Source organism: Brienomyrus brachyistius, chromosome 1 (assembly GCF_023856365.1).
Source record: "Brienomyrus brachyistius isolate T26 chromosome 1, BBRACH_0.4, whole genome shotgun sequence".
NCBI lineage: Eukaryota > Metazoa > Chordata > Actinopteri > Osteoglossiformes > Mormyridae > Brienomyrus > Brienomyrus brachyistius.
The window spans coordinates 5,286,718-5,301,904 of record NC_064533.1 but is presented as its reverse complement, the minus strand read 5'-3'; the positions used below and the strand labels follow the sequence as shown (position 1 = coordinate 5,301,904).

Sequence of the window (15,187 nt, the reverse complement as noted above, 5' to 3'; positions counted from 1 at the left end):
CATTACAGATGGGAAATATAAAAGAACCTTTAGATTTTATCGTTTCAGATCTACGCAATAGTGGTGATAGCTGTAGTACATCTTGACAGTCGTTCTTTGAAAATACGAAGTCATTGACTCACTGGGTTTCTTTGTGTAACTGATGTCGATTGTTTGACGTCAACGCTGCTAAGGAAAGTCGCTCAGACTGGGAGGCGACAGGCTGCTTCCTTTGAGCATCTGTCTGTACCTTGTCTTCTTCTCAGGTCTTCTCAGTCATGCCGTATGGTTCTTTGTGTTCTTCCCTATCTCTAGCTAGGTTCCCGCCCAGTTGTTCTATGGCTCTGGTTTTTGTCCTCCTGGCGGGTGCTTGGGCTGTCAGATTTCCCCTGAAACTTTTCCCACTCTTATTCAATTCCTTTGAGTGCATCCCAAACACCCCCCTGCCCCCACCGGCCTTCAAGCCCACTTCCTTCTATATTAATGCTCTCGATCCGTACTCCCCCCGAGGATTTGTGTCGAGACACGGTTCTGTGTGTTCCTGCTTTGCTTCTGATCCCTGTTAGGAAGCAGGACTGTTTTGCATCAGTCTTTGAGTAGTGAAGCTAGAGCTAATTCATCAATAGATTGAAGTCCACATCATTGATGTATAGATAATTGGCGAGTGTGTAGTTTCATTTCAGGTAAATGTCATTACTTTTAAAGTCACATGGTGTCTTAGCTTAGCTTATTTTTTAGCATATTAAAGTAATATTGTAGTTAACATCACATGGTTACTGTTAATGTCAGTCAAATGTGTTGCATTTTGAAATATCTAAACCACCTTGGAATGTGCCTGATATTTCTGTTCTGCATGTGTCAGTGGTTGTGCATTCAGGCACTTTAAAGATGGAGGTGTGTTGTCATCTCCTGTGGCCTCTTGTGTGGGTGGTTTTTAGTGGCACCTCATGATTGCAGTTGATAGGGCCTTGAGTTTTGGTATTTGAGCACCAAACCCTGGATGCTGTGAATCCACCTTAGTGAAAGGGCTACGTAGCTCAGGTTAAACGGGTTCTCCAGGGAACAGGTACTGGGCCTGCTGACAGCTGAAGCGCCTAAGAGTCTCTCGGTCATCACACTAACCAAGGCCACATCTGGTCTCTTTTCTCTTTGGTTCTCTGTTGAATCAGACAGCCTGAGTGTGAGATGGTCCACGAGGGGACTATAAGGTATTTTCTTCATGGGTTTTCTTCACATTCTATCTTCCAGTTAGACCACCCAAGGAGAGGCCATAACTTAATTATGCTTGCACCACACGACGGGTCAGAGACAGTTACGACATAGCTAATGAAATTTAGCGGGAAGGCGCAGGAAAACACATTAAAAAGTTATCTCAAACAGATGGATTTCTCCGCCCGTAGAAAGTCAGAAACGTCACAGCCAGCCAGTTATGCAGTAACAGAAAGACGCTGTAATCTAAAAATCCAATTACTGAACTGATAGACTGATAAAGAAGGAGTGAATCATTCACTATCCATCTAGAAGACTATAATATTGTGAGTTTGAAAAGTGTCTTTTTGGGTTCCTTGAATGTGTTGACGTGACTTACAGTTGGAGCGATGTGGATCCCACTTTTGATGCTTCTGTGAGGTACACCTTTCTCACTTCCTCTTTTTAAACGAACCCCATCCGCCCTCATCTCCATTAACAATCGGGTCCACCTACCCAGGTCTTCATAGCAGTTGTCCTCGTAAGCATTTGGGTTCAGGAGTGCCTGATCTTCACATCCATATCCATACATGCTTTTTTGTCTTGGAAGATTTCTTTTACCCTCGGTTTTAAGGGGCAAACATTTCCGTTCATTGGGGGAGCAACACGTGACATGAACTGTGGGCTGAACAGATTAATTAGTTGGAGTAACAGTCATTTATTGCAGTTGTTTTGTTTTTACCGAACTATGCAGAGCCAATCAGCAGTTTTTAACTCTCAGCAATGACTAGTCTGTTCAGCGGCGTTGACCTGTGTTGACTCCTGCAGCATCCCATCAGTGTGTGCCTTCTGTTCTCTCATTGTGGAGTTGCTCATCGCTCTCACCGCTTTTGATGTGCCCTGCTTTGAAGCCTACCTCAGGCTTACCTTCCAGCACCTTCTCTCAGATCCGTCTCTGCTCCTCACGCCCCCCCCTCCTCCGCATCTCTTTCCACACTTCAGCAAGAACAGAAATTCTGTGGCCTACGCAACCCAGAAGTCCTGGCTGCTCAATGCCACCGTGGAGGAAAACATAACGTTTGGAAGCCCTTTCAACAAGCAGAGGTATCCCTGAGTGGGGAAAATTAGGGTCTGTTCTATTCTTCAATACTGCATTTCATTGTAAAATGATGTCACAGTGAAGGTGCACTTACCATTTATACCATTTTTACAAGTTAGTACTCGTATTTATAACGTTTCTGGGAAGAAATGTAGTAGTGGTAAATTTTAATGTAGCATCATAGAATTTGCTTGTGTATTTCAAAGGGGTGTGGTACTGTAAGTGATTTACATTTTAGCCATGAGACCAGGAAGCCCCTTCATATTGGTGCATCTTTGTAGTGGGGGTGATGTCATCAGCCATACCTGGAGAGGACGTCCCAGGTCAGTGATAAATGCTCGTTTTCCAGATATAAGGCCGTCATCGATGCTTGCTGCCTCCAGCCGGATATAGACCTCTTGCCCTTTGGAGACCAGACTGAAATTGGAGAAAGGGTAGGAATCCTCCCCTTCTATATCTTGTGATTCTAACCACCTGTACCTAACCCAACCATGCTACGTTAGTGATGTAGACTTTTCAAATAAAATCGTATTATGAGCCATTTTTGAAAAGTAACATTAAGGACAAGCATGGACCTTTTGCAGGGTGCAAATCCGAGTTACTCTTCAATTAGCTTTTAAAACCTCCCTATTGTTGCTACTTTAATAATGGTTTTTCCATGTTGACATTGCACATAATGTGTTTCCTTCAGGGGATTAACCTAAGTGGAGGCCAGAGACAGAGGATTTGTGTGGCTCGAGCACTCTACCAGAACACCAACATCGTCTTCCTGGTGAGGTTCGCTAAGCTGATCGCAAGCTCAGCATAGCTTGTGGAGTGTGTGGTGTGTGTGTGTGTGTGTGTGTGTGTGTGGAGGAGGATGCGAAAAACCTGATATGGCATCTTCAAGATTAACAGGAAGTCAGCATTATACATTTCAGGGGGTGTCAGTAGCAGATATACATGATTACTTGGAAATATGGGATTTGTAGTTTACATAGCATGTCCAATCTGCACATTCCGAAACAGCAAGGGCACTTGTGGGTAGAGAGGTCGAAGGTCACATGGGGACACTGCTTGGAGATAGTAGTTAGAATGAGACTGTTGGCCCAGCTCTTGTGCACTGGAAACAGGGAGACTCTCCAGACAAGCAGGTTGGATGGATCAGGATTCTCACGCCAAGGGAGCTGGGCTTGGTCTGCTCCACAGCCCTCTGCCAGAAACAGTCACAGCAAAAGCATCTCCTACCATCTGTCTACACAGCAGTGCACTGGTGTCCTGTTACCCCAGAAGGAAATGCTTTACATCACAGTCCTCTGTCATTTGTCTGTTTTCTCAGATCATTTCCTGTGGCCACAACAGATTTTAATTCAGTTTTTTTTCCTTGGGTGTCACCTGTGAGCTGGTGCTCATTTTGGCAAATGCGATACACATAGGAAGTACAAGATAAAATAAGACACACACACACACACACACACACACACACACTGGTACACACAGATACTCCCCAGGATGCGATGAAGTTATGTTCCAATGAACGTATCATAAGGTGAAACACCAGTTTTATACAACAGGCCAAACCTTACACACGTCATAGCTGGGCTTAGTCTAGCTTTAACCTGTTTATAATCATTAGCACGAAACCTATTGTATAATAAGGCGTTGAATATATCATGTAATTTATTGAATAATATATTCAAAGTGAATGACAGAATGCAACTGGAATACACATCGTAAAGTCAAAATATCGTAACACGGAACATCGTAACCCGGGGAGCCTCTGTATATATTACACATCTCCGGTAAAGAGCAGATGCTCTATTGCCAGAATAAAATGTTATTGCGTATGATGCAAAGTCTACCAGAGTTTAGTGACTATCTAGTTTCTTCCGCAGTAAATTCATGCTGGTCTGATCCGAAAGGCTTTTTAATTAGTGAAACTGCAGCATTATTAGATGGCAGCTCTCGGGAGCAGAGCTGGCTTTGTCACGAGCTGCCCGACCCACCGTCTCTGCTCCAGGATGACCCCTTCTCCGCTCTGGACATCCATCTCAGCGACCACCTGATGCAGGAGGGCATTCTGAAGTTCCTGCAGGATGACAAGAGGACCATGGTGCTGGTGACCCACAAGCTGCAGTACCTGATCCATGCAGACTGGGTGGGTGTGGGCCTGCTGGATGAGGATGAAGGAGGGTGTAGATGGGTCCTGAGGGACCTCATTGTCTGTCTGCGTTTTTTGGCTTAGCATCCCGCTCTGGATACAACCCAAGGCACCAGGAAGAATATGTAATGCTACACAGATGGGCATTTTTAAGATTTAATTAAATAAACAGTTAATTCCGTATTAAAATAGGTTTAAATATATTAAGCGTGATTGATACTGGTTTTATATAGAATATATTAATCTGTTGGCTGCTGCCTCTTGATTCAGATCATTGCTATGAAGGATGGCTCTGTGCTGAGAGAGGGGACCCTGAAGGACATCCAGAACAAGGACGTGGAGCTCTATGAGCACTGGAAGACTCTCATGAACAGGCAGGACCAGGAGTTGGAGAAGGTCATTTCCATGCAGCGTGTGGCGTGATGTTTACGGGAAAGCCAAACGCAGGGACATCCGAACGGGCCCTCTTCTGATTTTAACGTCACCTTAGTCTGTAAATGGGAGTTTGAGCTGAACCTGGCAGAGAGCAGTACTCGTCATGTGTCATGGTGCACGTTACCTTCAGTTGTATGCATGAGCAATGCACGTAACCTGAGGTGGTTCAGTAAATGCCTAGTTATATAAAATATGTCTGGTATTCAGATCTCTTTTGGAAGACGTTTGCTTGAATTATAGATTGTGAACTATAGTTGCGACCTTAATATCATAAACGTCTGAGCCAGATTCCTAACTGTCAGTTACTGCAGAAGTGTTTAATTCAGTGAAACACTTTGGGAAACTTTGGGTTTAAGGAAGTACTTAGTTTCAGCTTGGGGTTCAAACCTTAACTAGACTGTACCAGCTGCTGTAGTAGCTTGTCCGACAGTGATGCTAAAACTTAATAATCTGACTTGTTTCTTTTGTATTGCAGGATACTGAAGAGGACAACCAGACTGTCCTTGAAAGGAAGACTTTGAGAAGAGCTTTCTATTCTAGAGAAGCTAAAGGCCAGATAGATGATGAAGATGAAGGTATGATGTTCCAGATGGTACCAGCAGGGCTGAGGGCATAGTGTTCTGTGTTCTGCAAGGACTGGTAAAGACCATATGAAGTCAGTCCTGCTACAATGCAAGTAATGCGTTCCTGAAAAACCTCACATTCATTAAAATTGCGCACTAAAATACGCATATCCAATGGGAAAAGCAGAGTTAGTGGAATGCGACTCCAAAATTCAGCAACGTACGCCAAACAAAATAACTAATAAAACCAGTGATGCCAGTGGCCAATAATGTAATTATTTGCATTTTAAATATAACATAATAACTATATATTGATAAATTATATCATAAACGTTTCCTATGGGTCTTATGAGTCTCACGAGAATTTCCTAATAACTGCTTCAGCCGAACATGCAGAACTCGTTAACTTGTTAAAAAAAAAAGTTAAAAAGTGTTTTGATTTATGATAATTTGTCAAATGTTTTTAGATTTTTAGGATCGATGACTTGGATGCATGGATATACAAAACGTTTGAATCGGATGCCACTGTTGTTCCTTTGGATAGCTGCTTTTGCATGGCCGTAGACCACATCGCATTGTACTTGGCATATTGCTTTTCTCTCTAACTGAAAACCATTGGACTTGCCTATTAATATATCAATCACGTTAGAACAGACCCAAAGTGTGATATCATGCATTGTAGGACTGGCTGTATTTTTCATTGTGCATTGTCTTGGATTGTCACAGAGGAAGAAGAGGAGGATGATGAAGAAGATGCGTTATCTACCGTCACCAGTCGCCGTTCGAAGATTCCCTGGAAAGTGTGCTGGCGGTACCTGTCCTCGGGTGGCTTCTTCATGGTGGTCATGATGATCTCATCCAAACTACTTAAGCACGGTGTCATGGTGGCCATTGACTACTGGCTTGCCAAATGGACCTCCAAAGAGGGAAACGACGTAGATAACTTCCCAAGAGGTACCAACATCACCAAAGACGAAGAGGTGAGCTCTTTCTCCAAATCCTTTGCTGTGATTTTTTAGGGATCGATATGCTGCAGGTATGGATTGAGTCTTTCCGTAGATGTGATGATGTTACAGCGATGCTTTTCTGCCTTTGTGTTGTCCTGTGTCTGCAGCATCTGTCCTATTACGTTCCAGTCTTCAGTATTCTCTGTGGGGCCGGGATTGTGCTGTGTCTCATAACCTCACTGACAGTAGAGCTGATGGGCTTATCAGCCGCCACCAACCTCCACCACAACCTGCTCAACAAGATCATCCATGCCCCCATAAGGTACTCATCTCATGGGCGTCCTCTGTTTCTGCTTCCTGCCTCCAGTATCGTGGTTAAACCTAAACAGCATTTCGCAAAGCAGAGGAACCTGTCAGCAGGACACGTTGAACAATCAGCAAAATAGATCCTGTAGGACACTTGTGAAAAAGGATTTTGTGCTTTGCGGAATATGTCGGGCATAATCCAGTGAAGCAGCCTCTCTTATGCCCAACAGCAAGACACATAAGCAGACAAAAATTGCATGAATGAGTCAAATGTGAAATATAAATCTTTGTAAGATGAAGGTTGTCTCATTGTACCCAGGAATAGCTGCTGGGTCCAGATTTTTGTGTGTCCCATCACAGTTGAAAATGTCATAAAACTGACCGTGTTTCTGCATGTAAAATAAGAACTTTTTAAATGTGTTTCCAATGCATTTCCAGATTCTTCGACATCACTCCGCTGGGTCAGATTCTGAACCGCTTTTCAGCCGACACCAACATCATTGATCAGGCAAGTAAGCTGGAGGATTTCTGCCTCTTTGAATTCCTGTTTCATCACAGCGGGAATTAAGATGTCCTTCACTGCCTCGGTTGTCATGTGAGACGTCCTCCATGCCGTGGCGGGGGCGGGGGAGTGGGTTCGCGGGGCTGATTTCTGTAATTTCGCCCCTCCTCCAGCACATTCCCTCCACCCTCGAGTCCTTGACACGTTCCACGCTGCTCTGCCTTTCCGCCATTGGCGTGATCGCGTTCGTGACTCCAGCCTTCCTCATAGGCATGGTGCCGCTTTCCATCGCTTTCTACTTCATCCAGAAATACTTCCGGGTTGCTTCCAGGTAATAACATTAGAATCAGCTTCATCAGCTTCCTACTTCAGCCAACAATTGTAGAAAAACGCGACCTGATCCTGCCTGCACCCTCTCCTCAGAGACCTTCAGGACCTGGATGACTCCACCCAGCTTCCCCTGCTCTGTCACTTTTCGGAGACTGCAGAGGGTCTTACCACAATCCGGGCCTTCAGGTGTCCAAACGTCTGCTCCATAAACCCATGTTCCTCATTCATATTTCACTAACCTCCCACCTCTCTCTTTCCAGCCATATGAAAATTTTCAGTTGTATGAGTTGGCATCCCTTGTAGCCAGAGATGATTTTTGAGAACATTACGAACTGCTTGCTGATCTTCCTTGCAGTGTTCAGTTATTAACATATTTTAGCCTTTTAAAAATGACTTGCTTTGCTACAACAGTCATTTTTAATATGTTTCTGTTCCCTAGACACGAGTCTCGTTTTAAACAGCGAATGCTGGAGCTGACCGACACTAATAACACAGCCTACTTGTTCCTCTCTGCTGCCAACCGGTGGCTGGAGGTCAGAACGGTATGTGCTCTTTCTAAGGTCATACTGTCCACCGATCTACTAGCTAAATTCGGATAATTTCTGACAATGTGACAAATACACATGAGAAATAAGGTGGTAATTTTGTACAGCTTTAATGCTACAGTATTAAATTGCAACAAATAGAGAGTCTGCAGTTTTCGTTAACAGATAAGAGTTAATAAACGTTACTTTGAGAGCATTTAATGAAACGTCTCCTAGAAAAGAACTTCAGGCGTGATGACATTTCGTAGGTGTTTACTCAGTATATTACGTCTCCCGCAGGACTACTTGGGGGCGGTGATAGTGCTGATGGCAGCATTAGCCTCCATATGGCACTCATCTGGTGAGCTAAAATCGGGTCTGGTTGGACTGGGCCTGACTTACGCACTCACGGTGAGTCCAGGCTCCCCACACAGAGCCACACAAGTAACTCTCTGCTACAAATTCACACACTGAGGAATGCAACAGCAAAGTGTATTGTGAGCAATCAACACATATGAACCTTTTTGGCTGAAGCCACTAAACATTCTCCCAGAATTCCACGTTCTTTGTGTGTCAGAGTTCTTCTGGGGTGGTCCTTCAGTTGTAACATTGCTATCTGTTCTGGATTTCCAGTGGAGAGTCAGCTCTCTTTAGGTAGTCAGTGTTTACACGTGAAGATCTTACTCATTCAGGATTACTTTATGGAAAATTCCGTTAAGGCTGAGTAGGCGTATATTGTCAATAGTTATCACATTTGTTTAAGTTGGTCCTATTCGCCTGTCATTAGTTTGGAAAGCTTCAGTTATGCCTTAACTGAATGTCTTCCAGACTATAAATAGATGTTTTTTTCCTGTGCCAAAATATGGCATGTAATTTATTTTTATAAAAATAAAATGATAAAATTATCTACAAAGTAAAAAAAATGCATTTTTAAGTAATTTCAAAGTCTTTCCAAAAAAGCCTGCAAAGTAAACAGTATGGACTTTCTAAAATTTTATTCTCCTCAAGGCCACTTGCCAAGTCCTAAAAGCACTCAATGCCACCATCCAGCTAGACAGAACCTGTTCACTCTTGGTTTTCATTTACTCCTGGTCTCCGTTCACTCCTGGTCTCCATTCACTCCTGGTCTCCATTCACTCCTGATCTCCATTTACTCCTGGTCTCCGTTCACTCCTGGTCTCCGTTCACTCCTGGTCTCTGTTCACTCCTGGTCTCCATTCACTCCTGATCTCCATTTACTCCTGGCCTCCGTTCACTTCCGGTCTTTGTTCACTCCCAGTCTCTGTTCACTCCCGGTCTTCGTTACTCCTGATCTTCATTCACTCCCGGTCTTCATTCACTCCAGGTCACAAATTACCTGAACTGGGTTGTGAGGAACTTGGCTGACTTGGAGGTGCAGATGGCGGCAGTGAAGAAGGTGAACAGCTTCCTCAGCACAGAGTCGGAGAACTATGAGGGCTCCATGGGTAAATATTACTTTGTGAAAGATGCTTGGCCTCCCAGATGGATGGCCTACGTTTTATCACACCAGCAGAAAACCTTTTTTGACAACCTTCTGTTGGCTAGTCGCTCCACCTCCATTTATAGACCAAGCTAGCTTGATCTACTGACTTACTGTCCAAATGTTTACATTGTATTACTCTGGGGAGGGATCCTGAGTTTTTTTTAGGTTTATTCCAAAGCCCAATACACTATCAGTTTGCGTGAGCCGTTGCCATGACATTATGATAAGAAAGACAGAAAGACCAATTTCTGGGGATGTAAACATACGTCTGAGATGACGGGACAGACTTGTCTGACAGAAGTGTTCAGTGCAGCAGGATCATCTCAGGAACCACAGGTTCCTTCCGCTCTATTTTCACCCCAAAATGTCTCCCTGCTTATATGACATAGTGGAAAAATGTCTCCGACTGTGGTTCCAAATTGTGGAATCCAGCTCATTAATTTACAATTCATCCAAAATGTATCGCTTTAATTAGCTATACTCTGTAGGTATGTTTTGTAAAATTATTTAGTAAGGTAAACAACTGAAAGAGCTGGAAGGCTGAGTACTTTAATCATGCCGGTATTTAGATCTGGATAATCCTCTTTAAAAACGTGTTCGGTTAAACAGATTGAAGCATGAGGGCGCAGATGTTGACAGCTGTTGGTGTAGATGTTTACAAAGTCCTCATTCGGCCGAGTAAACACCCCCCCGTGCCATCAGCAACACGCCGTCTTTCGGGCTGTCCCGGTGTTGCCACAGCATAACTTTGGAGCTGGAACTGATAACTGGAGATTACAGTGCGATAAGCTCTCTGCTCCCTCCAGACACCTCCCAGGTGCCCGAGGACTGGCCCCAGCACGGGGAGATCAAGATACAGAACCTCTGTGTGCGCTATGATCCATCACTGAAGCCCGTCCTCAAGCACGTCAACGCCTTCATCAAGCCAGGACAAAAGGTGCCTCCACGCTGCTCAAGGGAATGTTGCTCTTATTTTAACAGCCGTTTTTTTTTGGACTTAACTAGAAACCATCTTCTTCCACTTTGAGATAATCACTAGCTCATATTAGGTGTGCTGTGGAACCTGAACGGCGGCAGAACTGGAGCAGGCTTTCTGCGTCCCTTAGCAGACGCTCTGGCCTTTATGGTCCCTCTGACGTTCTGCCGTGTCGTTCGGTTTCCCGCTGCTCACAAGCGGATCTGGAAGGCGGGTCAAAGGTCATGGAGTCTTTCGGCCTGCAGGGAGGCTCAAGACTGTAGAGAGAATCGGCTGCCAGGGCAGAACGTGGGCGCACAGATGCCCGTGGCTGCTGCCAAAAGGATAAGCAGGCTGTCGGGCCGGTGTATGAGTGCTCTGTGATCATAGGTTCAGGCGATTCACAGATACCCCCTACCTGCCCACCCACACGTCGTCTGCCTTTCAGGTGGGCATCTGCGGACGCACCGGTAGTGGGAAATCCTCCTTGTCTCTGGCCTTCTTCAACATGGTGGACATGTTTGAAGGTGGGTGTCCGTGAGTCACGGCCCGCCGAGATAAATCCCGCTCCAAGCACCATGGGGGCTGTTTACTCCCTTTCTCTATATTCAGCTCCACGCCTGTTATATGCGTCTAGCCAGTTCCCGCGGCAACATTATGTAACGCGATTGCAATGGCTCGCAGTACTGCTGTGCACCGCCATGAAGAATTAGGCCATTGCCCGGATAGGCTTCGGTATGTTGGAGAGCATTGTTGCCATACAGTCCTGTCAGCGAGAATGCATTGAAAATATTTATCCACCATGTCAGTATCGAACAATGCAATCATCTTTTATACTCACATACAGAAAAAAAGATTTTTACTAGGGAAGCACTTGAAGTATTTACCCCGTATCAGTAAACCATGTATAAATAACCAGCCTACAGTGGATATAAATGTCTGTCATGCTACTAATACCATCCATCAGGGAAGATCGTCATCGACGGCATTGATATCTGCAAGCTGCCGCTCCACACACTGCGTTCCCGGTTCTCCATCATCCTTCAGGACCCGGTTCTGTTCAGCGGATCCATCCGGTATGTGTATCATTGTGGGGGGGGTTATGGGGAGCGCAGGCAGAGAGTTAGCATGTCTGCTTCTACAATATACAGCCATGATCACAGACAATAAACCAATAGATAGATTTATTAATATATCTGACATTTTTATTCAGAAATACTTACTCGTAAGACACAGGTTACAATTTACGTGTGTTCCCGGCGATTTGAACCCAGATCTTTTCTAAATCCAGCCTCAGCAAGTCTGTGGGTCCTTGATCAAGACCCTTAACCCCCAGGTCGCCGCTACGGGTGGCTGCCCCTCGCGGACAGCTTACTCTACAAAGAGCAAATGGAGGGAGGCGTAAAGACAATTTCCCCACATGGGGAAAGTATCATCCATCTATCCATTTTCCAAACCGCTTATCCTACTGGGTCGTGGGGGGTCCGGAGCCTATCCCGGAAGCAATGGGCACGAGGCAGGGAACAACCCAGGATGGGGGGCCAGCCCATCGCAGGGCACACTCACACACCATTCACTCTCACATGCACACCTACGAGCAATTTAGTAACTCCAATTAGCCTCAGCATGTCCTTGGACTGGGGGAAACCGGAGTACCCGGAGGAAACCCCTCGACGACATGGGGAGAACATGCAAACTCCACACACATGTAACCCAGACGGAGACTCGAACCCGGGTCCCAGAGGTGTGAGGCAACAGTGCTAACCACTGCACCACCATGCCGGCCTTGATGTTGACCATTAACTACAATATTACTTTAATATGCTAAAAAATAAGCTAAGCTATGACACTATGTGACTTTAAAAGTAATGACATTTACCTGAAATGAAACTACACACTCGCCAATTATCTATACATCAATGATGTGGACCTCAATCTGCTGATGTATTAGCTCTAGCTTCACTGCTCCACTGCACCACCATGCCACCCCAATTATTATTATTATTATTATTATTACTACTACAAGCGCAGGAAAGCATTCACCGAGCTCCTGGAGCTAGTGGTAACCCTAGATTATGCTCTGTATTATTTGCAGCCTTTCATTCCGATCCTTTTCCGCATGTCCGTAGTCGCGATGACCCCGAGAGGCACAAATGTTCGGCTCCATAACAAACACACTGTCTGCCTTTGCTCCGGAACTTATGAAAAATCCAAAGACCTTCTGCTGAACTGGCTTCACTCCAGGCTGCGTTTTCCGCAAGGCCCCTTACTCACCCCGTCCATCGCCAGCTCTCGTGCAGTTATCAGCTGATAAATCAGTTCGCGGCATAAACCCCAGCGTTAATGCGTCTAGACGGCACTCGCACAAGAGAAAACCTCAAACTGGGATTGTTCCTTCGAGCCCTTTTTACTGATCTTGCTGACCCCACGAGGGTTTGTGGTGAAACATCAGCAGTCCTCGAGTTGGTTATAATGAATGATGGCGGTCCTGTTTGATCCCAAAAGACACGGCTGTAGGAATCTCATCTCTAGTGCACATTGAAAGGAATATATTAGCTGTTAGCCATCCAGATATGAGCTTTACCAATTACAGTTATTCACTGTGATGTCTGTAGCCAGTTAAATTAGAGAAATGACCCTTAGCTATTCCTGTACAGTGTGTGCCTTTATTTTTTTCGTAAATCTGGGATGGTATTTAAAACCAGCAGTAGTTCGCATTATTTTTATGTAGAAAAATAATTTTACAGTAAGTGATTTATTACTAAAGTTTGATTTACTTTTTTATTGTAAATCTTCCAGGCCAATAAAAACAAACACTGTTTTTCTGAGTAACGTTGTGATAAAAATAATAATATATGATATGGTAGGTTTAACTTGGATCCTGAGCGCAAATGTACCGACGACGGTCTGTGGGAGGCGCTAGAGATCGCCCAGCTGAAGAACATGGTCAAGGCACTCCCTGGAGGCTTGGGTAAATATGGCCGATTGGTTTTGGGCAGATTATTCTCCGGAGAAAGAAATGGGGATGTTTATGTAACATCACCCGGGTATCGGAGAATTCAAACACAAATAAGGGTGATGAACATGTTGTATGTTGACCCTATAAGCTCAGTGGAGAAGGAATGATTTTCTTATCAATAAATATGGTACGGGTAGCTCCCGACTTACATAAACCGACTTACATAAATGTGGAAAAAATACACAAATATACAAGATGCATAGAGTTCACAGAAGCACTTAAGGCAATATACACCTGTAAGTAAATATACACTTTATCGGTTTATTTAATATGTGTTTTTAAGTATATATTACTGGTATATTTTTGGCATATGTGATTTTTGTTATAGCAAAGTTTCCCAGTCCGGTCCTTGGGGACCCATAGAGAGTCCACATTTTTGCTTCTCCTGAAGATGAGAGGGAGCAAAAATGTGGTATATCTGGCAGGGAGCTGGGAGGGAGCAAAAACATGAACTGGGTTCCTGAGGACTGGGTTGGGAAACACTGTGCTATAAGGTATCTTGGATGGTATGGGAAGGTAAATGCGATTTATGTAACATTTGACTCACGTAAGGGTTTGTGGAATGCAGTACTTCATTTGAGAAATTGTTTGCTAAGTGAACCTGTATTACAGATGCTGTGGTGACAGAGGGAGGCGAGAACTTCAGCGTCGGCCAGCGGCAGCTCTTCTGCCTGGCCAGGGCCTTCGTCCGTAAGAGCAGCATCCTCATCATGGACGAGGCCACGGCCTCTATCGACATGGCAACGGTGAGAGCGCCCCTGTGCTGTTGCCATGGCGCATTCACCTTTATTATTGTAGCTTTGATCATTTTATTCAGTTTTTATTTTATTTATTTTCAATTGTTTTTTTTTCAGTTGTTTGAAATCTAGTTTCGTTATTTTTAGGTGGTTTTATTAGTTTTCCTGATTTTTATTTTCAAGATATATTTCAGTTTAGTTTTTATATATTTTAGTTTAAGTTTTAGTCATTTTATTTCTAGGAGGAAAGATAAACATTTGTTTTTGTTATGTTTCAGTTAGTTTTCATAGCAGTATTTATAGTTTTTGTTTAGTTCTGTGTTTTTAATCTTATTCTCTCCAGTGTTATAGAAATCAGCTAAATTCTATTAATTTGGTTTTGTTTGGCTATAAACGTGATTTACAGTATCTATGCAGTGAATATTTCTTTGGTCATCTGTCGGTTCTTTCGGTTTTCCTAGCAGCTACTCCGTTACTGGACTCGCGCTGTCGATTCACCAGTGGGCTAATCGCTCAGAAGTCTTGCTTTGAAAGGTGGTTAATAATCCCATCTACGTTTTAACCTTCCAGGAGAACATCTTACAGAAGGTGGTGATGACGGCCTTTTCTGACCGCACGGTGGTCACCATCGCCGTAAGTCACGCTGAGATGGTTGTCAGCGCTCCTTAGGCACGCTTAACTGTGACAGCACTTTCGCATTTGTTCCCGCCCACTTTCCCGTTTCCTACAGTCACAATTTCCCGCCTTTTCCCAGTTCACTCTCCGTCATCTGTGTCTAACCTTTCCGATTCCTTCCCTGTTTTGTGCTCACTGAACATTTTGAATCGGAGCCGAGCTTTGAATCGTGGGTCTTTCACCACAGAATTTTCCTGAATGCGTTCAGGTGGCTTTTTATGCTTGAGATTCCGTCATTCAGGACTCAGGGCATCAGACTCTGGTTGAGTTAAGCTTCCATGATG

General features: G+C 44.3%; 1 protein-coding gene across 7 annotated transcripts in view; it reads left to right on the top strand.

Moving 5' to 3' along the window:
• Positions 1–15,187, top strand: part of abcc9 (ATP-binding cassette, sub-family C (CFTR/MRP), member 9) — a 31,503-nt gene that overhangs the window by 13,488 nt on the left and 2,828 nt on the right. For 5 of the 7 annotated variants that reach the window (XM_049018260.1, XM_049018290.1, XM_049018250.1 and 2 more), the window contains exons 19-40: positions 1,149–1,187; positions 1,570–1,608; positions 2,170–2,271; positions 2,616–2,700; positions 2,958–3,038; positions 4,266–4,403; positions 4,677–4,802; positions 5,317–5,416; positions 6,131–6,384; positions 6,519–6,673; positions 7,096–7,165; positions 7,333–7,490; positions 7,583–7,675; positions 7,929–8,031; positions 8,314–8,424; positions 9,359–9,479; positions 10,324–10,454; positions 10,921–10,999; positions 11,440–11,548; positions 13,340–13,443; positions 14,104–14,237; positions 14,799–14,861. In XM_049018260.1, the coding sequence (XP_048874217.1) occupies positions 1,149–1,187; positions 1,570–1,608; positions 2,170–2,271; positions 2,616–2,700; positions 2,958–3,038; positions 4,266–4,403; positions 4,677–4,802; positions 5,317–5,416; positions 6,131–6,384; positions 6,519–6,673; positions 7,096–7,165; positions 7,333–7,490; positions 7,583–7,675; positions 7,929–8,031; positions 8,314–8,424; positions 9,359–9,479; positions 10,324–10,454; positions 10,921–10,999; positions 11,440–11,548; positions 13,340–13,443; positions 14,104–14,237; positions 14,799–14,861 (2,395 nt within the window). The remainder of the gene's footprint in view (positions 1–1,148; positions 1,188–1,569; positions 1,609–2,169; positions 2,272–2,615; positions 2,701–2,957; positions 3,039–4,265; positions 4,404–4,676; positions 4,803–5,316; positions 5,417–6,130; positions 6,385–6,518; positions 6,674–7,095; positions 7,166–7,332; positions 7,491–7,582; positions 7,676–7,928; positions 8,032–8,313; positions 8,425–9,358; positions 9,480–10,323; positions 10,455–10,920; positions 11,000–11,439; positions 11,549–13,339; positions 13,444–14,103; positions 14,238–14,798; positions 14,862–15,187) is intronic. The other 2 variants (XM_049018308.1, XM_049018299.1) reach the window with 1 other exon arrangement.